Raw genomic sequence first — 26883 nt, forward strand, 5'->3', positions numbered from 1 at the left:
TTGAATTTACCTGGAAATGCCTATTTTTAAATAAAGCACAGGTAACATTTTTGTTGTAATGCCTTAGTAGGTCTGCTCCACACAGACTTGTGATTTGCAGCAGCATTGCTTTTTTTTAGGTTGTTCTTTCTATTCCTATCCAGTCACCAAAATATGCAATCTTTATTATTACTCTGACAATATTTGCTTTAGAATATTTCTATTTCAGAATTAAGGCTACTTGTTTGAAGAGAGGGGGAAAAGAAAATTTACATTTGTATAGATGGTTTGTAAACTGGGTTTTGTACATAACATACATAAAAAGAATTATCACTGAATTACCATACTAAGACTATATATATTTTTCTAAAGATTGGACAAAAATAGAAACTAAAAAAAAAAAAAAACCAAGCCTGGAAGGGACATTAAAAATTCATTTTCCCCTATCAGACAATCAACTATATGGAAATAATAATGAACAAATGGGTTTTTTTTTAAATCCATTGCTAAAAATCTCCTGTGATGGAGATTTTAGAGGTTTTTTTCAGCAAAATGTGCTGGTGCTTCATTTCTGTTATACTCAGAAACTTCTCCCAAAGTCCAACCTAAGAATTCTTTAAAGGCTAAGTAGATAACTTCTCATCCCATAACCAGTGGACCCAGAAGAGTTAATCACTTTTCTTCTTGCAAAAACACACCATGTTTGGAGCCTGTTGAGGTATTTTCCTTCAGTCTTCTTTTTCTGGTGTTGTGGTTTTTTGGGTTTTTTTGGGGGGGGGTTTTTGTTTTTTTGGGTTTTGGGGTTTTTTTTTTTGTTTTTTTTTTTTTTTTAGTTTGGTTTATTTGAGGAGGGGGTTGTTGGTTTTGTGGGGTTTTTTGTTTGGTTTTTTTTTCCCTTTGTAGATGAGGAAACTGAGAAGTTTCCAAGTTCTTTACAGGTCATGTTTTCTGAATGTGTAGATCATTGCTGTTCCCCTTTTTTAAACTCTTTTAGTTCATTCTTGAGTTTAATCCCTAAAACTGAATGCAGTATCCCAGCTGGCATCTAACCAGGGAATGTGTAGCACAGATGCTCCATGTCTTACCTACAACACATTTGTAAATAGTGTGATTTTCTTTTTTTTTCTTTAATTTCCAAGAAACTGACATTGTAGTCTCACATTTAGTTTCACTCCCAGGTCTTTTGCTTGCATGACTGCTGGAAGTCAATCCTTTCCCATTTTATTTTTGCATTTGATTATTGTATAACACACTCTACTTAGCCATATCAAAGTGCACCCTGGTTTTTAAAGCATTGCAGCAATTCTCAAGTTTATTTTAAGTTCTAGGGCTGTCCCTAAAAGAGCAGCTTCTTTTACCATTGAGTCACTTTGAGTCATTTGAAAATGTGGTCAGGTTATTCATTATTTCTTCCTTGAGTCATCAGTGGAAACACTGAGTGATGTTAGAGAGAGCACAGACCTCTGTGGAACCCTCTCTTAAACCCTTCCAGTGAGATAAAGAAACCTCTGTCCCTTCCTTGAGAATATTGTTGTGACCTTTAGCAGTTGTTTCACCCAGACAATCTGGGTGAATCATTAGAGAGGCTGAGAGTGCTGTGGCTTTGGTTGCACACCTTGACTGTTACTGATGATCCTTCTTTCCTAGATCTCCTTAAAATGTCTCTTACACATCTCAGAATCAAACTTACACCAAAGAGCGTAAGGCAAGATGGCAGGAAACTATATAAAAAATTATTTTCTGCTGATGTTAATTGATGTTCACATCCCTGAACCATCCCTATGACTTAAATACTCAGCATGTGCTTATGAAAAGGATGGGATTCTTTCAGTAGGACACAGGAACTGAAAGATCTCCTAAATTATCAGAAAAAAAAAGATTACCAGATAAGCTTTAATGTATTCATTGTAAGAGCATCTATAATTTATAGGACTGATTTTATTTCCATAGAGTATTAGTCATTCCTCACTCCCTTTACCCTAGGAAGCTAAAGAAACAACCAGAGACAAAGTAAGCAGTTACCTATTAAAATTTACATTCCAGCCTTCCCAGAAATCCTAAAATCTCTTTTGTTTACATCTACCTTTTGTGACTTTTGCAGTTGTATCAACCATGAATTTTCATTTTGTGTCTACAAAGACTGATGCCTCTGCTGTATTAAGGTCATGTTGTAGGTCCATGTTTTCTGGCATAAATAACGTTATTGTAAAAATGTGACAAAGAAGAAATGTACTCAGGCAGTTTTGGGTTTGTGCATATTTCTCTCCTAACTTTTCTCTCTAGCATTTGTCACCTGGCAATATTTAGGGTACAAGTGTGTACTGTTCTGTCACAGAGGGTGTCTCAAACAGTTAAACTGGGATACCTGACACACTCTGAGAGCAAACTTTTGAAGTATAATTTGGATAAATCCCTTGGTTATAGTTCAGGGAAACCTTCTGTGGCAGTAGAACAAAAAAATCAAATAATCACAAAACAGAGGTAGGAAACGTTACAAGACGTAATACCACCCTATTGGAAATAACAGCTCCTTTTCAAGAAATATTTTTTTCTTTATCTTTAGCCAGTAATCCTGCTGTAAAATGACAGAGGGAGTTTGTAGAGAGACAATACTGTTAAAAATATCTTTTAATTTGTCTAATCCTGTCCAGGATGAACAGGATGGTGTTTTGACCATGATTTAGGCTGATTTCAGAGTGTGTTGTTCCCAGAAGGTGTGGTCCCACTGTCACTCCTGAACAATTCGTGTGCCAGTGCTGATACAGCTGAACAGTGAGTTGGATCAGGAGCTGATCTGGATAAAGCCCAATCTTTTCTTTCAGTCCCTTTGGTTTTCAGCTGCATCAGTTTCCTGTTCTGACTCACTGTGTTGCCCACAAGCCAAAAGGAGCCAGAATGCAAAGCGAGGAGCAAAAGGAACGCCATGATCAGCAGCTTGTTCCAAAATTGGTTTAAACAAATCGTGAGACTGCAGGCACATTGAAGGATGGGGTTTCAGCCTTTAGCTCTCCATTTCCTTTGGGTTTCTTTTTTGAGCAGTGTGGATGGTACATGTTTCCATTACAAATCTCTGTTGTATATTAAATTACTGCCTTTTTATTATCCTGAGTTTCTCATAGTACTCTTGGTCTGGATGTAGGTTCTGCCACTGTAAAACTCTGATCTTGCAGTGAGCTCTGGGGTTTGTAGCATGAAATAGGCTTAAATGACTTCTTATAAACATCTTGTGTTCTGTAGCAGTGAAATTCAATGCACACCTTTCAAGTCTCAGTGTCACTTCCAGCTACAAAAACCTCGGAGTTGTATTTCCTCATGGCTGGTGCTTACTAGATAATTATGGGGAGTGAATTAAAATAAAAAGAAACAAAATCATGGCAGTTATTTCTAATCAGATATGTCATCTTCTTCTCTGCCTTTGATTAAGAAAAGATGTTAAAAACTCTTATCAGTATCAAGGTACACGATAAGGAAGATAAATAATTTAGAGCTTTTAAAGCCAGCTCCCAGAAGGAATTAAAAGCTTCCAAAGTGTTTTAATTAGTAGGCTGAAAATATTATAAACTAATATGAACTGCTCTGCTATCTTGTGTGACTGGTCAGTTAGAACATTTACTGAAATCCTAGAAGCTTTTTTAAAACACACCTATGAATGAAATATTTCAGAGTTTTTTTTTCAAAGGATCTTTACAGTAAAGAAGAACTGGCTATTGTTCACTTCCTCCTATATCCTTAAAAGTGTCCTTAGATAGCTTGGGAAAAGAAAAAAGCTGTCACCAGCAGTTTGTTTCCTGCAATTGAGAAACTACGAGACATCTTTCTGTTTTCCCATAAATTCTGTCTCTCTCTGCCCATCATAGTTTTATTCTCATTATCTTTCATCTTTCCCTGAGTTTTATCCACATTACTGTGCCGTGCTGGGTCCGACCAACCTTCCCTCCTTGAAGGGCTTGCTGAACTTTTGAAGCCTGAGCTTCCCCTTGGGACCAGTAGGTTTAAAATGTTCCTTGACGACTCCTGCGACTCCTTTGGAGCGCCATCCGTGTGTGTCAGCTGCCATTGCCAAAGGAATAATCCCTTTATCCCCTTCTGCAGCATCCGTGTCTGAGCTCCCTGAGCAGCCAGCGGGACCTGCGCATTTCGGCTGAGGAAGCCCAGCCAGAGCTTTCCCACACTGCCAAAATAAATGTAAATGACGAATCTATTTCGAATATTTCCTCATTTCTGCTCTAGCCTGGCTCAGGGGCTCTGATGCAGTAAATCTCATCGCTCGTGAAGTCGCTGCTCCGGGAGGGCAGAGCCGCGCCGCCCGCCCGGGAGACGCCGACATTCGGGATAATCTTGAATTGTAACTTAATCTGGAATTGTTTTACATGGAAAACAGCGCGCCCGTGCCCAGAGGGGTACCCCGGGATGGAGCGGGAACCCCGGCATAGAGGGCACCTCGGGACAGAGCGAGTATCCCGAAACAGGGAACACCCCGGGATGGAGGGTACCCCGGGATGGTGGATACCCCGGGATAGAGGGGGTATCCCGACACAGAAAACATCCCGAGATAGAGCGGGTATCCCGACAGAGGACAGCCGGGGATAGAGCGGGTATCTCGGGATAGAGGGCACCGCGTGATGGCGGTACCCGAGACAGAGCGGGTATCCCGGGATAAAGGGCACGCCGGGGCCGGGATAGCGGCGCGGCGCACTGCGGGAGCTCCCGTCACACACAGGGGAAACCCCCTCGACACCCTTACACCCCCCCGGGGCGCAGTGGAACCGTCCGTTTCCCCGCCGCTGCCTCGCAGGTGAACGCGCGGGAGCGTACCAAGCTCCGCTGGCGGGGGGAGCAAAGGGTTTCCCCCGGTCCACCTTCAGTCGCACCGCTCTAGTCCAGGTCAGCCCGGAGAACAACCGAGGCTGCGGAACGGGCTGCGAGAGGCGGCTACCCCGGCAGAGCTCTCGGGACACTAATCTCCCCCTCCTTCTCCTCCCCTTTCCACGCGGAAGTGGTAGCTCCCTCCCCCTCCCGCCGCTGACCAACGGGCTCGACTGCAGCAAAACGGGACGTACCAATCTCTCCGCCGGGGGGAGGGGGGAGCGGCGAGGCGTGGCGGGAAGCGCCGTCCTGTGAACGGGCGCCCGGGGAGCCGCTCCCGCCAAGCGGGGAAGAGGCGGCGCCCGCAGGAGGCACGGCCGGGAAGCCGGAGCGAGCTCGGGGAGAGCCCGGCGGTTCATGGGCTGGGGGAGGGCGAGCCTCGGTTCCTCCTCCGGTTCCTCCCCCCGCGGTGTGTGCGAGCGGCAGCGTGTGCGGAGGCCGAGGGGCAGCTGCCGCCGTCCCGCCTCCCCTCCGCCCGCTCCGCGCCGCCACTCCCGACCCGATGCCGCCGCGGGGCCGGTGAGTCCGCGCCTGGATGCTCATCTCCTTCTCCTCTCTTCCCTCCCGCAGGCGGCGGCAGCGGCTCCGGCTCCCTTGCAGCTCCCGGCCGCCTCCGAAGGGATGCTGGAGAAACTAGAGCTCGAAGATGAAGGTAAAAATCCGCGGCGGCAGCGGGGGGCCGGGGGCGGGCCGGGGACACCCACGCGGCCGGCGGGGTCCGGGCGGGAGCGGGGGATCCCCGGCGGGGAGCGCGGGATGCGCCGTGCCCGGGCCGTGTCCTTGCGGGGCGGGTCGCAGCCTCGCCGGCCGCGGAGCCAGCCCGGTCCCGCTGCGGAGCTTTTGTCCCGGTGCCGATCCCGCTGCGGAGCTTTTGTCCCGGTGCCGATCCCGATGCCGCTGCGGCGCCCTTGTGCCGCTGCCGCCGCCGGGCCGTGCCCGATCCGCCGCTGCCGCCGGCCGGGTCCCGCTGCCTTCATGGCACCCCCTCCTCCCCGTAAAAAAAACCCTTCTCCTGGAATACGTCTGCGATACCAAATATAGACTTTGAGAGCAGTGATGGAAGGCTCTTTCAAGTAAAGCTTCCACTCCTTATGGCAGCGCATACATCTGCTGGAAGCGGCAGCTGTACACTGAATTTTCCTTATGTGGCTGCGCTCTGTGGTTGTTCTCCGCTGTGCTCTGAAGGGCTGCAGTTCTGAGCGTGCTGTGCTTTCACACGGCAACTCCTGGCAAGTTTTTCCCTCTCGCAGGCACTAAACCGTGCTGTGGGAAAGCACGGATGGTTTTTTTTTCCTCCAGCTTACACCAAGCAGCCACTTCACCTCTGAAAGATCCTGAATATCTCGAGCTTTCATTTTCAGAAAGGATTAGCTCAGTGGATGCAAATGCGGACGCATGGCTTAATCTCTATGCTCAGCATTGTGGAGTGGCTAAGACTTCATGGGATGTGTTTTTCTGTGGTTGGTAACTCTTATTGTAAAATGTAGGACAAATATTTAAGGAAAACTTTGAAAATAGCAGGCTGAGTCATTCTGGGAGAAGATATATCTAAGCTGGTATGCTAATAAGGCAGCTTCTTGGTTACTAGCATGCTGCCTGCAGTTGTGGGACTGGTCTGGAAAAGTAACACCTTTTATTTTCATCTTTCTGTGTGTGAGAAAAGGAAGCTCTTAACAATTGCATTCTTTGAGCTGCCTTTTTTTTTTTTTTTTTTTTTCCTTTGGAGTCCAGACAGAGTTTGAATTGCAATGAAATACTTGTGCCTTTGTGCATCTTGAACATGCTTAAGTATGAGTATTTGGTGCAGGGGATCTGCTAACTTGTAGGGTTATTTTTCCTCACACTGTTTAACTGTTTTTAGTTAGGCATGCATGTTATGCTTATGGAGACGTAGAAAGTTACCAATTTACCTGTTTTATTTTTACATAAAGCTTGCTACTGTGAGATACAGGTTCTTAAAACCTGCTGAATCATTAATAGTTAAGCCTTTTAAAAATCTATTTAAAATATCTTACAAATTTAGGTATATGAAAAGGATCTCTAGGTTAAAAAAATTTGAAACGACAAACCTTCAGTTTTGAAACACCTTTGTACTTTTAAAAGTGTAATGTGGAGTTATGTGGAGACACTTGATAAGGGTGAAGATCTGTGTGTCTTCTAAAACCCTGCAATAAAATAATTCGAATTCTTTAGGAAATTTAGTAGTTTAAACCATTTTTTTATGTTTTTCAAGCTTCTGTTTTGCTTTTGTCTTCTAATTCATTTGGCTGGGAGGGTGAGAGGAGTTCAGGGGCCTGTCAAAAGATCATGGCTAACAGCAAGTTTAAAGTAGGGTGTGGGTTTTGAAAGGAAGCAGTCACCTTATTAGCCTTTCAGACTAAATGAGAAACTGGCTTTAGGCTTAATTTTAAAGCCAAGGGTAAAAGGGTTAGAGTGCTGTATTCAGAACCTGGGTGTGAGTAAAAGTGAGTGAGAGTCAGACCAAAAGCTGCTGCCCAGAGTGCTTCTGTGTGAGAGGGCCCAGGGAAAGAGAAGCACAGAAAGTTGAGATGCAGCTGGAAATGCAGCTTAGTTGCAGTACCTGTTTTATGACCTAAATTTCTGCACTGGTTGCTGTCATTGTGTTTGTGCTAATATTGGGGGTGGGAGAGTAAGAGACATCTGAAATGTTCACTTTGTTGTTGGATAGCAGGTGGTGAGTGCTCAGAAGTTCAGAAACACCTCTGAAGTCTTGATGAGGTTTCATTGAGTGGCTGTAGCCAAACTGTAACTGATGATCTTTTGTCAAACTTTAAGTTTCTCTGCTGATGCTTAAAACTGTGGGTTGAATGACTAATTTAACACTTGTTTTAGAGCTGCTTTCCTGACTGCCTCTACTTTGGGAGTACTTGCTCTTCTGTATCCATCAACAGTTGCTAACTATCTTGTGTATCAAATTATGCAGCAGTTCTGTTGAAATAGGGAGCTTAATAAAAAGAGCTGAAAAATGAGGCTCAGTGTGTCTGTGGAATGCCATCCAGTATGTGAAGTGGATCTGTTAGTCCCTCTCCTCAAAGGTTACACAAATGAGAATATGAAAGCACAGAAGGCATTCATTTAATTTGGATTCTAATTAAGAGGGTGAATTGGAAAAAAGAATGGTGCTAGAAAGATTTATGATTTATGTAGTACTGTAATGAAATATGCAGAGTCTGGCCTGATGGTGTGACTTCTAAATAAAACAGTGGTGTCAAGTGAAGAGCAATTTTAATTTTCTTTATGTAAAAAGAGTGTATATGAGCTATTTTGTTCCTAATTAGCATGGACAGTGTTAGATAGGATGCTATTGTTGCAGAGAGAAGTGCTGGTCATGTTTTTAGCATAAAACATCTTCATATATCTGGCTGAACTCTAAGATCAGTGTAACTTCTCACTGGAGGGTCAGTGGTTCTGTCTAGGACTGGCTTCATAATGTTGCTTTGGTGATGTGTAAGTGTAAATGTCAGTGAGGTGATGTTAAACAACACCAGGGCACCGTGGCTGGAACAGGCTGTGGGCTCAGTATGTGCACACAGGAGAAGGACTGCATAGGCCAGGGATATTTATTTTATTTAGGGCTCCCTACAGGACCTTCCTCCAAGCAGCAGTCAGTGCAGGAAAGGAAAAACTCCCAGATAAAAGAAGTCCAGAGTCTCTTTTTAACTGAAGAATGCTCAGCTTAAAAATAAACAGAAAATTCTGAGTAATGACCTCATCCTGCTCAGTATTTCTTTGGATGGGAATGACGCCTATATTTGCTCAAAAAGTGTGAGAGCTACCTGTTGATGGGTGTGCAGTTTTTCATTGTAGCCTGAAATACAGTGCTGAGAGGCCTCTCATGAATGTAACAAATGATCAAAAACTGGTTATCTTCATACACATTATGGATTTTCCTTTTCAGCTCTAGTGTATGTGCAATAATGTGTCTGGAGTAAGATTATTTCTACTTCTGATCAGTCAAGAGTAGTTCTGGGTTTTCTTTTATGGATGATATGATGAGCTTGGAAAAGGATGTGGAGAAATTATTCTGAAGATCTAATATAAAAAAGGACTTTAGTTAATAATTTACACTTACAAGCTTATTTTGTTAAGCTGGGATTCCATAAATGGTTGTGTTCCAACATCTACCTGTGCTCTGAAAGGAGAAACTAGGTTAGAGTAGCAAATCAGCCTGTCAGGTGTATTGATTCAGTGGGTATAGTTTTAGCATGTTATTTTGGAAACCAGTTTTGTTGCAATGTTGCCTCTCATCCATGTTATTCTCTTCCTTCTACTCACCTTGAGTAATGCAGTAGTAGCTGCTGAAAGCAGAATTAACTACTTCTCTGTAGCACCTGCAAACCCCTTTGGAGGTGCTTTGTGCAGACTGAGTTCATTTAATTGCAGGCTTCTGCTCTGTCTGTGCTCAATTCCTAGTCTGGAAAAAGGGAATTCTGCAGAGTGTGTGCAGCAGTTGCAGCATCAGCATCATGGGACCCATGTGCTCCCTCTTGAACACTCTGCTTCTCTGGATTGTTGCACAAGGCAGCTTTTAGACATTGGATAAACAGTTTGCATTAGAGTGGAATCTCTCCTAGTAGTGATCTGGCCTTCATCTCACTCTCTCTGAATTGTGCATCTCTTCTGTTACCTGCTGTCTCCTGAAATAGACTTTCACCAGTAATTGCATCTTCACTGCTGTTGTGTCTGGGGTCATTCCTTGCCTGCTCTGTGGATTTTCTTACTGTGTCTTATTAAAAATAGTTTCTTGAGCTCTTCCTGCCTTCCAGCCTCCCGCTGTCAAGTGAATATCTGAATCAAGGTATGAAAACAGATGTCACTCTAGGGCCAAAAATAATTAAAAGAAGCTTGTAATAAAATGCATGTTAATAGGCAGGTTGGGTTTTAAGACTGAAGGATCAAGTGCTTGGGTTAGGAGGTGGTAAAGTTAAGCCATTGTTTTGCAACTGTAATTAATTTCTAATAAACATTCATTACGTGATTGTTTAAGCTGATGTGCTCTGGCACACAGAAAATGTATTTTGCCCACAAGATGTGCTTTGAGATACCAAGGGACATGGTGATAGTGATAAGGGGATGTTTTGTATTAAATTTTACATAGTTTAGAATCCTGAGTGAATGTAGTAAGAAGTTGTTAAGTGGAGATGATCATTGTTATTAATAGATTTCATACAATCTTTCCTATAATGTACTTTACAAAGTTGTTAAAGAGCAACATATCTGGAGTATTTGCATGTTCAGCTTTATAAGAAATCATGATTGAGTGCTACACTGCCCTGGACACCCTTGTCCTTTGTCTTCCAGTTGGCTATATGGGAACACCATACATGATTTTTCTTCCCCCAGGAAACTTCCATCCTCATATTTTAAAGATGAAAATTAAGTATCAAGTGATACGTAATTAATTAAAAGTGTAAAACTTCATTGAGCAGTGCAAGAGAAGATGCTGGAAGTTTTGTTGTCCTCAGTGAAGGCTGTTCCTGTGGTCCACACACGAGTCTTTATCTTGTGCAAGTATTGAAGGGGTTCTTGTCAGCACAGTGCTCACTGTGTCCAAACAGCCCTGTTTTCCTACTCCTACAGAGGATACAGCTGTCGTTTATTAGTTTATACAAGAAATCATGATTGAGTGCTACACTGCCCTGGACACCCTTGTCCTTTGTCTTCCAGTTGGCTATATGGGAACACCATACATGATTTTTCTTCCCCCAGGAAACTTCCATCCTCATATTTTAAAGATGAAAATTAAGTATCAAGTGATACGTAATTAAAAGTGTAAAACTTCATTGAGCAGTGCAAGAGAAGATGCTGGAAGTTTTGTTGTCCTCAGTGAAGGCTGTTCCTGTGGTCCACACACGAGTCTTTATCTTGTGCAAGTATTGAAGGGGTTCTTGTCAGCACAGTGCTCACTGTGTCCAAACAGCCCTGTTTTCCTACTCCTACAGAGGATACAGCTGTCTTAGTCTTAATATGGTATTTAGCCCTACAGTGAGCAATGCTCTCCTCTGTCTTGACTAGGAAATAACCCATTTAGCAGCTAAAATTTGCAGTCTTTGTCAGGAAGCAAAAATTTTTAAGCTTTACCTATCTGGGAAGTGATGTTTTAATAGAGCAAAAGATACACAGGGCATGCTTCAAAACTGCTTTGGGTCTAGAGGGATGCAAGAGCTTCTTGATGAGAAAGCTTTCATAAAATTTTAATGTGGTCAAAGTATGTATTTCCCTAACTTGTTTATGGAAACAAGTGCCTGGGACTTCCTAGAAAAGGCTTACCATGGCAGCAATTCCATGTAATTGCTTTGGCAAAGCTGCAGGGAACTGAGAACAGTTGCACAGGAAGTGTTGGGGCCCATTGTGTCCTGCCCAGCCTTGCACCTGCATGATTTGCAGACATTTATCTTCCAAGTGAAAGCCATTCTTGGCCAGCAGCTCTCCCTGAAAAATATTGGGACAACGAGGTGTTCTCCTACACCTGAATGACTTTGCTGCTTCAGGTTGTGCACGTGTGTTAGTGTCTGATGGACAAGGACTGATTTACAGTCGCCTTTAGCAGCCACTCCTGCTGGTGCTGCCACTCCTGTGTGCTCCAGAGGGACAACATCAGCTCTGTGAAGGGCTTCCCTGCAGAACCTCCCTTGTCCAGAAGCTGCTTGGTTTGATAGTGGGGCTGTCACAGCTGGTAAGCCACTGCTTGATAGGAGGTCAAAGACTTTGGCCAATATCATCTCAATTTCCTGGTTTAGAGCTATTGAGTTCACAGTGTCTTGTGCTTGAGCAGGGATAGACCTGGAAGATGTGACAATGTCAGTGTGGCCTTGTAGGTGGCTCCAGAATGATGTTTGTTACTTGTCTGTGACTGCTTTGCTGGGCATTACCAGGATGGAGAAGGGTGACTGCAGAGTCCTTCCCTTAAGAAACTCCCTAGGAGGTGGTCTCCAGTATTCTATCCAACAGAATGACCTGCACATCCATAGGCAGGACAGTACAGATGAAACAGGATGACTGTCTTGGTGGTTTGATACTTTCTGCTGTTAAATTTGGCTGATCAAGTCAGTGCTCTTGGAAAACCTACTGCCTTGGGGCGTGGCTGAGTTCTGCATGGAGTGACTTGGTTTGAACTGAAGTAACGCCAGTGTGGCAGGAGTGACAGCAGAACATTTGCATCCGTTGGCCCAGTCTAACTGTTGCTAAACAATCTTACGTATTTCTGCTTATTAATCATCTGCAGCAGATGTGGGTGTTCTGTAAGACAGGACTTTTTGTGAAGTTCACTGTGGTTTTGATAACTTGAGGGTGCCTGATCGCAGTGTTTGGAGCCTCAGCTCATGACACTGACACCAGTTCTGCTGTTTGCTTAGGAGCTTGGCCTTTGGGTAGCAGTGAATGATCTGTCTGCAGGTACTTTGTTGATTTGAACATTTTTAGCTTCCAAAATGTACAGCTCTATTAGCATTGCACGGGTTTGGGGAAATAGTTAAGTGTGAAATGTGAAGAAATGCAGCATTTCCAAAGTACAGGAGCTGATGGCATTGTTTTTCAGAGCAGTTCTTGTATCTTGAAACAAAATGTTTCTCTCCATACTGAGACTGTTTGCCTTGGGTGCCTGCTGTGGTGGGCTTTCCTATAGCTCTTCTGTCAGGGCAGAAGACTGACAAATGGAAAATCTGACAATTCAGGGGAAAATCCTTCTGTGGAAGGGTTGGGATTAACATAAAGCCAAAGCAGTTTAATACAAGCCTAACTATGTTAGAGCAAAGTCAGATTTGTCTTTTAGGCATCCAGCTTGGTATCCAGATGGAGCTTTGGAAAGCTTAAATTACCTTGTCCTTCTAAGAGTGGACCACATCTAAAAGGTTTTTGAGTATGTTGTGGATATCTTCAAAGCAGCTTCTGAATACTGTTTGAATACAACTAATTTGGTTTTAGGTTATTTTCTCCTCTGCTGAATTTTTTGTGGATTTTACTTTTTCAGTGAACCACTTGGGTGATTTTACCATTTTTGACTGTGCAGAAGTTAATGGCACTCCTACATTTTGTCTAAAAGCAATTTTTCTGTGCTATAGACCACTGGTTTTACTTGTGATGTGATTTTCTTTTTGACTTTTTTAGGGTGCTTTTAAATTGTGTTGGTATTTTTGGTTGGTTGATTGTTTTTACAGTATTATTGTATTATTTTGCCTTTCTCTTTGTATTGTGACAGAGTATTTCGTTCTGACACTGAGCATTTTAACAAATAGAATGAAAAAGGGGTTTTTTTCCCTACCAGTCCCTCACACTGTGGCATTCTTTTCTGCTGTTTATTTTGAATTTCTACTGATGTAAAGACATGGAGAAAAAAAATGGCTGAGCTGCTGGAGGAGGGAAAAAACTGAGATGGCCATAGAAAAAGGCCATTTATGAGGAAAGCATAAGGCTTTGCTCATTTAACTCAGTAAAAGGAAAACCAAGAGGTGATGTGATAACACTGTATGTATGAAAATATCCTAGAAGGGATGGGAACGGGGTAAACACCAGGGAGGGAAATTAATCTAGGAACAACATTGGCACAAAAATAAATGGATATAAACTCTTCCTATAAGAGCTTTAAAGCAGTATTCTAACTTCCAGCATAGGTACTGTAGGGTGGGTTGTAGGATAGATTTAATTATTTGGCTCAGTCCAGGATGGAGGGTGATCACTGGCAAGGGATTGTGTGGCTGCCTTTGATGGAAGTCTCTGAGTGCCAGAGGGCAGAAGGTGAATGCTCTGCTCTACACAAGCAGTTGCATGGATCTCTCCTGCCACAGCCTTGCTTGAATTTCTCTAGTATAATAAGGCAAAAAGGACCTCTCAAAAACTCCAGTGCTGCTCTGTATAGACATCAAGACATCAGAGGAAGGTCAGCTTTGGGAAGAGTTGCAGTTTATCTGTGGTATAGGGAATAAAAAAAATCAATAGTACCTGTAAAATGGGTTCCAGAAAACTGTTTCTGAATACATTGAATGTGTGTTGGGTGTCACCTGCTTGAGTTACAGAGCTCTTGGTTCTTTTTCTGTGTCGCTTCAAGCTACACCTGCTGTAGGTAAATCTCCTAAGTGGTATATTGGAGCAGAACACTCAATAGCCTATTAAAGTGTGCATACAGATTCATTAATTTTTATAAGAAATGCCAATAATAGCTATTTAAAAGGTGTTGCCATGCATAGGGAGGGAAGGAGAAGAAATGTGCAAGAGCAAACTAGAGAGAAATGAAAATGGAAATACCTAATTATTAAAAGCTTCAACTTAAGATGGTTTAAGTAAGTATTCAGGATTTGAGACCAGCAATTTATTAGACCTCACAAAACTTTCTCCAGCAAACATAATCCAAAGTCCTTATGGCTGAAGTCTTAAAAAAAGTATTTCTTCCTTAAAGCATTGGTCCTTTGGGTGTAGTGTTCAGTGGATGATTACCTCCAGATTAAATAATTGCCCTGTTCAGTAGGGATATGGCTGCAGCTTGTGAAGATGCTGTGTGCTCATTTTGAAAATGCTTGTTGTGTGATTAATGCTTTGGTTAAGCTGCATGTTTAAGATTGATCTTAAACTAATTCTTTGAGGACTTAAATGACTATTTCTTTTCCAAAAGTTTGTGCAGACTATGTATCTAGTAGGACTTGGGCTTGTTTTAAAGATACAGCAAAAATTCAAATTGTTTACTAATCTTGCAGTAGAGATTCAAGCTGGTTTATTCTCTCATTAATCACATACCTTAAAGTTCCCTTGACTCCAACTCTGCACAGAGTGGTTGCTGATATTAATATTCAGAAGTTTAATACCATTTTTAGTTTCTTGCCTTTCGTGTCTCGCAATCTTGAAGAGCAGGCCCACATTCCAGACAGGCGACATCTTAATTTAGATCTTTGTTTGGGATGCTTAGGGAAGAATTGTAATGCCTGTTGTCAAGGGAAAATCTTCAACATGGTTTAGAAAATTCTTCAGGTCAGCTTATTCTTTGTTGTGGTGAAAATCCTAGAAGCATTAAGGTTGCAGGCTGAAGTTGCTACCTTTATTCACAAAACCACAGTGATGCTTTTCTCAAAGTACAGACCTTTGACCAACAGTTGATTTAAGAGATACAGACAAAAGTATTTTTCAAAAGGATTCAGTTGGGCTTATGGTGCTGTTTACCAGTTAGGTCCTTAACAAGGCAGCTCTTGCTTGTACACAAATGAGTTTCTCTGCCTGCCTGGACAAGGAACTTCAGAGTTACTATGATTAGCTCAGGAATGTGGAGTTTCTTAAGCTGCCCATCACTTTTTTTGTCTGTCTCAAATCTCACAATAATCATTTGCTTATCCACACTGCCAGTAGAGAGCTACAGAACAATAGAAGTGTTAACTTAGCCCTGTTACCAGGACTTGCTAACACCAATAATGAGGAACAAAATTCAGTGCAGGATTTTTGAGTGTGCTGTGAATGTAAGACTGCAACACAATGCAAATCTTTCATTGTTCCAAAGAACTGTTTGTATCAATTTTCTCTAACAAGTCTTAGTTACTGCTGAAATTTGAAGACATGTCCAAATCTTTTGTTTGTATCAATTTTCTCTAACAAGTCTTAGTTACTGCTGAAATTTGAAGACATGTAAGTATCTAAACCTCAAAACCAGAAAAGTGGATCTTTTGAAGTATTGTCAAGAATTAATAACTATTTTGTTCTAAACAGGATGTGCTTTTGAAGCACATTTGTCTCATTCCCTGTTTTGGATCTTTAAGGAAGGAGGGTGTGCAGTGTCCTAAGGTTGCTTTGTTCTGTCTAACCAGCTTGTGGAATGCATTAATAGCTCTCCAGCACCTGTGGTGGTTTTTTTGTTTGCCTATTGTTTTATTTAAGCAAACTACCTTTACTTCTTTACTTCTGCTGTAGCAAATTAAGTTAATAACAAGGTACTTCTCTCTCAGTAGTGGTGGTGTTTAGTTACTCCACAATTTGAACTCTTCCAGTTGAGTGTGTCTTTCAGATTTCGGTATTTCCTGAAAAATTGTATTATCTCCAATCCACTTCTAATTTCAGTTTGAATATATTGTTAAGTCTTGCAACCATTTCAGACTCTTACTGCAAGCTCTTTGGAGTGTGGGCTATTCCTGTTTTGAAGTTCACTAAAGAGAAGGTTGAATAAAATGAAGTCTTGATCCCCTGATGATCTTTTGTAATGGAAAGTATCAAACAACTGGTAAAAAACACTTCCAGGGTGAGTTGTAGAAATGTAAGTTCTGCAGTATGAGCTTGCATGCCATTCTGCACTACCTGATTTGCATGAGGTGGGCCTTGCAAATGTTCCAGCTTGGGGAAGAGTTTGAACTGGAGTCCTTGTCTTGTTAGGAACACAGAGTTGTCATCCAGTCTTGCAAACCCACTGAACAAAAAGCATATTTCTAGTTTTGCTGCAGCTGGGATTGCTTGTTAGGCAGCTGCCATGGGGTGACTCTACTCTGTCTTCTCCTCATGCAGTGATATCCGTGCTTGCTTTAAAATTAGTGTCTCAAGCATGCTGTGATTTTTTTACTATTATTTATATTTTGTGTCTTCCTTTTTAATTCAGTTGATAATTTTATTCTGGGTAAAAATTGGTTAGTCTAAACTGTTCCTATACAGCCGTGTTGAGTTTTTTCTTTGCTTTTGATGAGCTGCCTTTGTAGGTGCTTGCAAAGGCACTGGTTTTAATCACTTGCTTCAATACACTCCTGACAATTCTGAGTGGGTTTGAATTTGTTTGGCTTTCCTATAGACTGGTAATATATCTTCTACTTCACGAACCTGCAGAGTTCAGGAATGGTTGCTTTTAGCTAGGGTGACTCCTGTTTACACACATAATAACCTGCTGTCTCTGCATGAAGCAACTCCTCGTGACAAGGGGAGAAAACATCTCAATTACCTTGGTGATCCAAAGTGACTGAACAGTTGCACTGACTCTAGAATTCAGAAAACACACTAAAATGTGTAGGGGGAAAAAAAGGTAGATGCACACAGTAGTGAAGGTTATGTTTGAAAGTGTCTTAAGCAATTCTGAGTATAGTTCTTAAAGTTTGGCTCTGGTTTCTTTTAGCTTGTTACTGTTAGTAGAAGGATTATTCTTTGTCTGAAGACCTGAACAACAAGACAGCACATTTACTTCTGTATTTACTGTTATTTATCTGTTCATGTACCTGTTCTCCTCTCTTATTTTCTCTGCTTCTAGACCCTCTTCCTGTTTGCAGGGAGAGCTCACGTACTCTATTGTTGTTCCTGTGTGCTCACACTTCTTTTTAAAGTACTTTTCCTCTGTCACATCATATATCCATGCTGTAATATGCAATTGAATTAATCTTGGAGCACTGAAAAAGCTCCTGATACTGATCTCCAGATACATTTCCTATCACTTCTTTGTATCAGAGCTCTTACATTTATAAACGTGCTGTAATCTTTATTTGCCAGCTCGGGCATTCCTTTAGATGAGGGTGGGAAATGTTCAGTCTGCAACATCCATGCCCTATAGCCCCTGGCTGCATGAATAATGCTACTGTGTAACTTCAGTGTGTGGTCTTCCAGAATATTTTAAAGCTCTTTGTAGTTCTCAGAAAGAAAAATAAAGTCTTGTTTCTGTCTCTACATCCTTTCTTCCCGTTCCTTGCATTTGAGAGCCTTTCAGCTTGTGATGGAGTTGTCAACTTCTATCACTGTCATCACATTATCTCTTTTATATTGGACTGTAAACCTGTTTGTTTTTCCCCCTGTATAATTGGAAGTAGTACATTGCTAGTCTAGTCTGCCATTTCTGCAACCAAGTTTTGTCAGGCATGTTCTAAAACTTTTGGGGTTGTCCTGTGTAGAGCCAAGAGCTGGACTCTGATCCTTGTGGGTCCCTTCCAAGTCAGGATATTCTCTGATTCTGTGATTTATCTCCTGCCATACAGAATAGGTATTCTTGTGACCATCTCTTCCTGCTCTTTCTGTCTTTTTTTTTTTTTTACCACTTAGTCTTACCCTGTGGCTGATTACATCGGTGGTGTTTTTTTCTTTTTCTGAGATAAGTTTCCTCGTGAATAAACAGAAATCAAATGATAAAGCACAACACTGCTTCTTTTCTCCCGTGCTTGCCCTTGTTAAACTATGTTAGTGTTCTCTTCCTACCAAGTCTGACATTGATTCAGCTTCTCTTGTCTGGTTTCTTGTCCACTGTTTCCAGTGTTCTTGGTTCTTCAGCAGACTGAGCAGTCATGCCCCCTTACTGTGTTATTCTGTACAAAATTTCAGTTTCTTGCACTTCACTGCCAGCCCCTCGGTTCCCAAGCTTTTCACTGGATATACCATGTACGTTTTAATTGGTGAAGCACTCAAACCTAACTAAAAACCTGCTAAACATTTGTCTTGCAGAAGGTAGGCTGAAGTAAAGCTCTTGCTCGTGATCACAGCAACGTCCTGTGCACAGCAATTACTGGATAAATCTGTTCCTGTCTGTCCTTTTGCTGAGGAATGCTGATCAAATCCTACCTGGATATTTGATTCCCAGAACATTATTCTAGAAACCCTGCTTCATTCAGATGCCTCTGTTTCCCTTAAAAGCTGTGTTCCAGGTCCTGGTGGTCAGGAATAGTTTATGATTCCTTCTGTGTGGTGTCACTGTTGCTCTTGGAGTGGATGAACTGCACCCATTGTGGATGACTTTTTCCAGCCCTGTGTTATGTTAGTGACTTCTGCTGGTACTCCTACAATCTCCAGCACTGTGAAAGCTGTGTGGGAGGTTTTCCAGGATATTAAGGAGCTCCTTCAGTAAATTCAGACCAGGAGTTATCAGAAACTTTAAAGCCAGTTTTGGTGACAGCTTTCAGATAAAACCACAGTCAGAAGAACAATTTACAAGGTTAATGATGTCTTTTACCTGTTGTATTCTCTGCCAAGGGTTATCTGTAGCAGGAGGGAGGGAGGGAGGATAATTTGTCCTGGCTTATTGAAGTGATTTCTCACCCTGGTGTCTTCTGGCAGCACTTGGCACAGCTAAGCTGATCTTTGCTGTGAGTGCTGTCATTGTCCTGGATAGCTTCTAGTGTAAGAAAAGGGCAGGAGGATATATAAATATGTATATATAAATATGTGTGTGTATTTATATATACATATAAGAATAGTACTTTGGCATAACACCTTTCAAAAAAGTTTATCAGTATAATTACACTAATAAATTTGACTTAATGTATTGCTGTTGGATCAGTTCCATAGTAAACATTGTGATGAAAAAAATCTTTGGTCTTTAATATTTTCATTCTCTGGCATCTGAAATGTGATATGCAACATACCATGTGACTTTTAAAATAGAAGTATGGCTTGGAGTGCCCTGAAGTACAGATATGTGTGTGTGCAGTAACAGAAAATAAAATGTGTTTTCCCATAACTAGGTTGTTCAATGTAAGTGAGAACATCACAAAACTACATTTCTACTTCCCCATTTCCTTTTATCTATTGGACCTGGCTGAGGGGAGATGATTATGCCAATAGTAGTCAAGGTGAAAAGCAGTGCTGGCGGTGCTTAGCTCAGCTCCTGCTGCTCTACGAAAACTCTTAAGCTTTTCAAGTTGTACAATTTCCATACTGATTCTTATTAAAAAATCAGGCAGAATGGTGCAATTACTGTGTATATTTGTGGGTTTTGTCTCCCTCCAAGCTGTTCACCAGGCTAGGCAGTTAGCTGAGTGTATATTTTACATACTGCTCTCTGCTGTTTTTTCCTTACTTTTTAAAAGGCCTTTAAAATTTGACCACTAATTTCATATGAAACTTTAAGACGTCATTTATACTAACAGTTATTTAGGTTAATGAGAAGGTTTAGGTTCATAAGTTTGAGTTCTTCAGATGATTGAGAGTTGCCAGAGGACCTAGCCCTCAATCTAACCATGAGGACAGGGGTATGGAAAGCTGCTGTGGTGGAATTAACACTTCAAAGAAAGTGAGAGAGCCCAGCCTGTGTGGAACCTGTGTCTTTCTGTCAAATACTGCTGGAACCAATGAGTGAACTTGAAATACGACTGGACACCAGGACCATAACACAGCTGAACCATAAAATACAGTAGGAAAGGTCGTGATGGTGTATTGTTGAGATCAGGAAGCACGTGTGGTCCAGGATCTTGTTGGGCCATCCCAGTAGGAACACAGCCCGAAATGCAGCCTGTGGTTTGCAATAGCCACTTCTGAGGAACTTTCTTTAGGTTTTTATGTTGCAGTATTTGGAAGCTTTTCCATGAGTGTTGACATTACATTCCTATTCTCCATCTTCAGGCACTTCTTTTTTTGTTGTTTTTTTTTTCCTCTTCTTTTTTCTACTTTTGAAGGCCTTGAAAGCACTTGAGGAAAGCACCCTGCCTGGTGGCAAAGGCATGAGTGGAACTGAAGGATCTGTTCAGTAGATCTCTGAAGAAATGGCTTCAGCAATGCTGCAGAAGTTTCTGTGTCATTCATGAGTGTTCAGATGGTAGTTCTACCTTAGAGCTCTCTGAATAGAGAATTATGCTTAGTACTGAGTCTCACTGCAGTCTGAGTCAGTATTGATGAATAATTAATCTGTCCAAAAAAAAAAAGAGCTATGATGCTCTTGTAAATAACATCTACTGGTTGAAATAAAAAACAAAAGCATGTCTCATCTTATAATGAAGGATGGGAGAAAGGAAGAAAGTAAAAACCATTTTAGTCAATAAGATTGAGGAGCAGAGTGGCAGAAATACAAATAGATTGATCTTCTACTCTTTAAGTAGGAGCAAATAAAATGCCAGTGCAGAGAATTTACTCTGTAAAACCCTATATGACAAGGTGCTCAGCTTCAGGTGTTAAACTGTCTGGCAGGGTTTATCTGTAACCTTCCAGGTGATTTCTCTTCTCTATTAAGAATCACAAAATACAGCACTGGGAATTTGGATGTTTTTGCCTTCACCTATGTCTTGTGGAGAGGAGTGCACATGACCAATGTCCACTTGCAAAATAACTTGCAGGTGAATCTTCAGGAGATAAGCTTGCGTGAGTGTGCGCCCTCACAGAAATACACATTCAGCTACTTATTAGTGGATTCTCCTCCTCCCTGATCCTGCTCTAGATTCAGATGCCTCCTGCTGGGAATCTGCTCTGTGAGCCAGCTGATTTGCAGATGATGAGCTGTAGAGAGCTGAGGTTTGGCTGGAGGCAGTTCTGTGCTCAAATCTCCTGCACGCTGGGCAGATGATCTCGGGTGCAGATCAGAGATGACGCGCAGAGACTGAGGAGGTTGTAAGTCAGGCCAGGAGGGATCTGTCCGTATCCATCCAAAGGAAGTGCTGCTCTGCAGGTGCTGCAGAAGCTTCAGAATGAATGGGCAGTTACTGGGAAAGCAAGTAGAGACTGGAACAAGAAACTAAGCAGGTAAAAAAGTAGAAATATCCTCATGGAGATGAGGATGTTCTTATTTGATCAGTTCTATTTGCAGCACAGTGGTGCTTGGATACACCCCAAAGCAGTGGAAGGGGAAAGAAACTGTAAAGAGGATTATGCCCTGTGCAGGAAAGATGGGTGTGAGTGTATCCCTGAGATGTGCTGAGCCTTAGGTTTGGGAGACCTTTTTCTCCATTGAACAGCTGTGTATGTACATAATATATACATAATCCACAATACCTGTACAAAGAATTGGGCTGTGGCAGTTTTTGAGTATCCCCAGGTAGCTGAAGGTATTAGAAGGTCTTAAATATCCTTTCTCCAGGCCCTTGCAGCTGTGTAGGACTTGAGAGTTAAATCAGTGCTGCTGATGTTTTGCATGTTTAGTTAGTAACTAATGAAGTGGTGCATTGCACTTATTTAAAGTATAAGGATCTTCTGTAGAAATAAACTTCAGTTCCAGCTGGACAATTTGATCCTTGTCCAGATCCTGCTAGAGTTTCCTAGCTATTTCACAGATGGCTATCTCATGCTTCTGAATATTTTAAATTGTAACTTTCCAGTTAAAATTAAAGGGAAACAGTCCCTCTGTGGTGTCTCCCCTGAGCTGGAAGACAGCACAAGGTGAGATGGAATTTAACCATTCCTTTGCATCTGGGTGGGGATTGTTGGGGTCCAGTTGAATTTGTGTTTGGAGGGTGGGAATGTGTGGTAAGTGAGGGGAGGGTTTATGGGCACACCTTCACTGTGCTGGTGAGAGTTCCTGGTTGTGGCTGCCATGAGCAGCCTCCCCTGATTGAATTGTTGTGGCTCACAGTTATTGTGCTTATCCTGATACATTTAAGAATTGTTAGTGAATTGGCAAGACTGTGGAGCCATGATGTGCTCTAAGAATGGTCATTTTTTTCAGCTGGTTGTTTTGTGGTTTATAGAATCATTGAATCATTTAGGTTGGAAAAAACCTCTTCAGATCATCCAGTCCAACTGTTAACACCGTGTTCACCATCCGTGTCCCCAAGTGCCACATCCACACATTTTTTTAACATGTCCAGGGATGGTGATTCCACTGTTCTGGTGGAATCTGAGCTGTTCCTATGCTTGTTTCTACCTATAGGATCTTAATTGTTTACAAACTTGAGATTGAAGTAAATAAGGGCTCTTGGGACTGCACTTAGGATTGCAGAAGCAACCATAACTTTCTAAAGACCAGACTTATTGATTATTTATTTAATTATTTATTTTAAGAGTAATGGGAGCAGGAAATGAAGGACTTGTTCAGTGTGTAGAAGCTGCTAGATCCTGGAGCAGCCACTTGCAGGGGAGATCCAGCTTTGCTTCTGTAAATTTGGACTAAAAAGGCTGTGCTGAGCCATTTGCTGGAAATGACAAATAATTTGTCCAGAGCAATGTAACTGATTTTGAACAAATCTAGCAAATTAAGATTTTGAGTTTTGAACTCCCTACTATGAAGTTCTTTAATGGTCAGTAGGTATTTCCAGGTTTTTTTTTAAATTTGTTGTCTTTTTTTATTGTGCTCTTCAAAAGTGGAATATATGTCCAAGTTTCTGTGGAATTACTACAGGGTCTAAAGGGTGCAGTCTCTGTTGGGGGGATTATCCTTGACCAAGTTCTAGGTACTTGCTGGAAAGAATAGAGAGCCAAACTGCTTAAAAAAGAAAAATTAATGTAACTGGGCAGATCTGGGGGTTGTATGCACATGCATCTGAACAAATGCAAAGGAAATTTAAGGTAATATGGATGTGATTGCATGTCCTTGCTACAGACATGCAGCACTAAAACCATTCCAGCCACGTGGATCCTGGATTGACAAAAAAAGTGTTGGAGTTGTGGTGCTCTGTGTAGCCTGAAGAGAATGGAGCTGGTTACAGAGCTTGCCTTGCCTGCTACCTCTTTAGAAAATAGAAAATTACTGTGTGAAAAGTGAAACAGGTAGTGGTACAGATTCAAGAAATACTAATTTAGGGAGCTGGAGTTAGTCAAGCCCAACACTACTTATGTTTCAAATTGTCTTCCCCTGTACATAATAGAACTGAGATGCATGTTCCAGTAGCTGCTGTTAGGGGAAAAAAAAAAAAAAAAAAGAAGGTTTTTTTAAGAATGTAACTCTTCAGCATGGTAGTCCTTTCTCATCAAAGAACAATGCATTTTGTCTTTATTATATTTAATCTGAAAGGAAAGATGAGTCTGAAGTGCCAAGTGCAACCCTGTGACTGTCTGTCCAGACCTGAAAGTGTGAATTTGAATTTTGCTTTAGGATTGTCCTCCTGCAGTGGTGTTCAGTTGATTTGGCATGGTTTTTTACTACTCTTTTTTTAAGGTTACTTAAATAAAACAACACAATGTTTTTACTTGCAGCACTTGAAGAATCGGAAAGTGACATTTATGTGCGATTCATGAGGTCACACAAGTGTTATGACATTGTTCCAACAAGCTCTAAGCTTGTTGTTTTCGACACTACGCTACAAGTGAGTATTCTCCTTTCAGTCTGCCTTTGCTTGCAGTTCTTTTTTTTTTTTAAATGAGTGTTTCCTGAGTGTTAAATGAAATTTGATCTCTTGAAGAGAAGTACTGCCATCGTGCTGTGCTTTGACTGTACAAAACTATATTGTTTCAGCTGTGTCTTTCATGTTATGCCAGAGGAGGAGTTGGGGGAAGACATCCTAGCAGAACAGGCAGAGGGGATGTAATCTGGTTTGCAGTTGAAATCTGTGTCTAAAACCAAATTGCAGATGAGCCCTAATTTATATTGGCTTTTTCATGGATATCTGAATCTTCATAAAGACATTTGGTGGAAGACCCTTGTGCAACAGCTAAGGAGTACCCAGGTGCTCTGAGGCTGTTCCTGCCATACTGATAAGACAGTTTAGGACTCAAATGGATGGCTTAATTATGCAAATTATTACATTCTCCAGAAAATTTTTGTTTTCAGCTTCTCATTTTGCGTTTAATCAGTAAATCATCTGCTAGACTCTTGGCTCTGTCTGAAGAGTTTGTTTGCCAAAAGAAGGCATTAGCTGCCTGCTATAGAAACAGACTAATCTGTTCTGCAGTGTGGTAGAAAGCTGTGGCTTTCTTTGTTTCCTGGATTTTGCAATTGGTATTTTTTTTTTTGTTTGCTTTGGTTTTTTGCTGTTTCAGTATGTTTTTCCTTGTAAAGATGCTCAAATTCGGACTTAAGTAAGCCCATTTAGTAATTTTGGTCTGGAATGTACTACTCAGACCTCAGCTTTCCACAGTCAGAGGCAGCCATGTAACAGATACTCAGTCCCAAAACATTCACAGAGCCATCTTGTGTATCAGATAATTGTATACAGTGCTGGATTGAGTGCTATGATCTGAAAAGTGGAAAATTTACATTGACTTTTTCACCATCTTAGAGGGAGGAAAGTTCTGCAGTCTTTCCTTGCTTTTGCCTGAAAGAGAGGATGACTGTCAGCTCTTGAGTAAAAAATTTTGACCTGAAAAATCAGATTTCGGATTATGGGGTTCACTCTTTCAGCTCTTCTCAAAGACTGTTGGCCTCCTTTTCATTCCAGAAGATATTTTTTCCTCACGCTGTGCTGGGAGTTGGTATCTGCAGTGGGCATGACCCACAGCCTGGGTCAAAGGTTACAGTTGGAGGGATGATTGTCCTTTATTCCATTTACCAGTTATCTTGAGACCACTGGGGCAGGCCACTGATTCCTTTTGGAGTCTCCAGGTCTCTTGATGAAAGACATCATGCCAGATACCAGTTTCATTGTTGGAGCTGTGCTGAGAAAATGCTGTTAATGCCAAAAAGTGAGAGTTTCCTCTCCAGGTGGTGAGCCAGTGTGAGGTGACACCTGGGGAAACTGTGAGAGAGTGAGCCTTGGGAGTTTGCACCACAAAGGAGAACAGGTAACTCAGTGGTGATGGAAAACTTTCCACCAGCACTTTACAAAAATCCCTGTCTTACTTGGCATCCCTGATGATTGTCATGGATTACAGCTAGAGGAGAACAAAGTCTGTGATCATGGAGTCATATTCTCAGTCTGCTTCTCCAGGTATTTGAAAGCAGAGTGGTGGTAGGAGGGAAGTCTGGAGTTGTTCAGTCAGACTCTAGTATACAATAAATATCCAAATCTTGAGTTTGTATTGCTGGTGAGGAGCTTTTTTTCCCCTCTAAACTGCTTTTTTTTTTTTGGCTTTGCATTATTACATTTAATCCACTTGCATTACTTTTAATTTATAAAGTCATAATACTGTAAAGCAGGATGGGCTTTACAGCATGGACACTATCTTTCAACTTAGCAGGTTTTGCAGAACTATTTAAGAAAACACTAGAAAGGAAGATCTGAATGCTTACCAAACCTACACTGTTAGGAGGTCTTCTAAATACTTCTGTTCAATATTTCTTTTTAGTTCTTTACCTGGCACCACTGTTCATGTGCCACCATCAGTGTGTTCAAAACACATTGTGGCCATTCACTTTGATTGGTGTGGCTGGTGCACAAATATGTATGGAATATGAAAATAGAATAGCTTTATTTGCCTAAAACAGCAGAATAAGTACATGGTGGAGAATTAGCCCAATAAGGGTGGTCAAATAAAACTTCTAAACTGTTCCTTGCATTTTAATTTTTAATGTATAAATTACTTATTGTCCAGTACCTCAGGACTTTGTATCAGTTCATACTTGGAAAACACAGCTCTAAAACATTCAGTGTCCATTAATCCTCTTAAATAGATATTTGTCTTTCCAGGGTCTGTTTCTTTCCTACCCACATCAGTGTTTCACCTCATATAAAAACAAACAAACACAAAACACCTACCAAATAAACCAAAAGAACTGGTGCATTGAAAAAGTTCTTCAGTGATTTGAATTCAGGTTTTTATTAATATTAGAGCTAAAACACACAATTTAGGAGCTCAGTTCTTGCCTCCCTTTAATATAAGTTATTAATCATCAGTGGAGGAAGAAGAAAAAGTAGAGCTGGGTTGTGTTCTCATGGCATCCCTTGAAAGATTCCAGATTTTGGGTTTTTGTTTGGGAACAGTATCCCGTCTCCCTCTGCTGGTCAGCGATCTCAGCACACATCACGTGGAAAATGATTTGTGAGATCCTTTGGAAAGTATTCCAAACCTGTTGTTAGTTGTGGGAAAATTGGAGATGTTACCCTTATATAACGGGGCAGCAGTCATACCACTGAAGCAACACTGATGCATAAAAGTAAATATTTATTCTCAGTGTCTGTGAGGGAATTAGTATGAAGTTTCAAAGGGAATCTTGTTTTAGGTCTAAGAGAGGGGATGGTGAGGTGCCCTTACCCTGGAATAGAAGGAAGGCTTTAAATAGCAGCTAATGAAGAGCAGGAAAGGGCTGAGAGCCTCCAGCCCTGCTTTGTGCCTGTCAGAAGGCATGGGGAGCTTGGTTCCAGCAGCCCCAGGGCTGGCTCAGCTCAGTGTGCTGGAGTGTGCAGGGCACAGGCTGCTGTGTCTCCTCTGTCACCTGCACGTGGCTGTCACAGCTGGGACACAGCTGGGCTGTGGCTCTTGCCCCTCTGCTGGCCATCAGCTCCTTGCTGCAGGAGAGCTGCGCCCCTTGGCACCCAGCATCCACACTAAATAAATGCAGTGTTGCAGCTAGCACAG

General features: G+C 41.7%; 1 protein-coding gene across 5 annotated transcripts in view; it reads left to right on the plus strand.

The window, feature by feature from the left end:
- Positions 1–26883, plus strand: part of PRKAG2 (protein kinase AMP-activated non-catalytic subunit gamma 2) — a 209972-nt gene that overhangs the window by 158129 nt on the left and 24960 nt on the right. For 3 of the 5 annotated variants that reach the window (XM_041408424.1, XM_041408426.1, XM_041408425.1), the window contains 2 exons: positions 5416–5497; positions 23626–23735. In XM_041408424.1, the coding sequence (XP_041264358.1) occupies positions 5416–5497; positions 23626–23735 (192 nt within the window). Of the gene's footprint in view, positions 1–5044; positions 5157–5415; positions 5498–23625; positions 23736–26883 lie in introns of those variants that run through there. The other 2 variants (XM_041408427.1, XM_041408428.1) reach the window with 2 other exon arrangements.

The sequence above is a fragment of the Onychostruthus taczanowskii genome, unplaced genomic scaffold, assembly GCF_017590055.1.
Source record: "Onychostruthus taczanowskii isolate IOZ18803 unplaced genomic scaffold, ASM1759005v1 scaffold3, whole genome shotgun sequence".
Lineage (NCBI taxonomy): Eukaryota > Metazoa > Chordata > Aves > Passeriformes > Passeridae > Onychostruthus > Onychostruthus taczanowskii.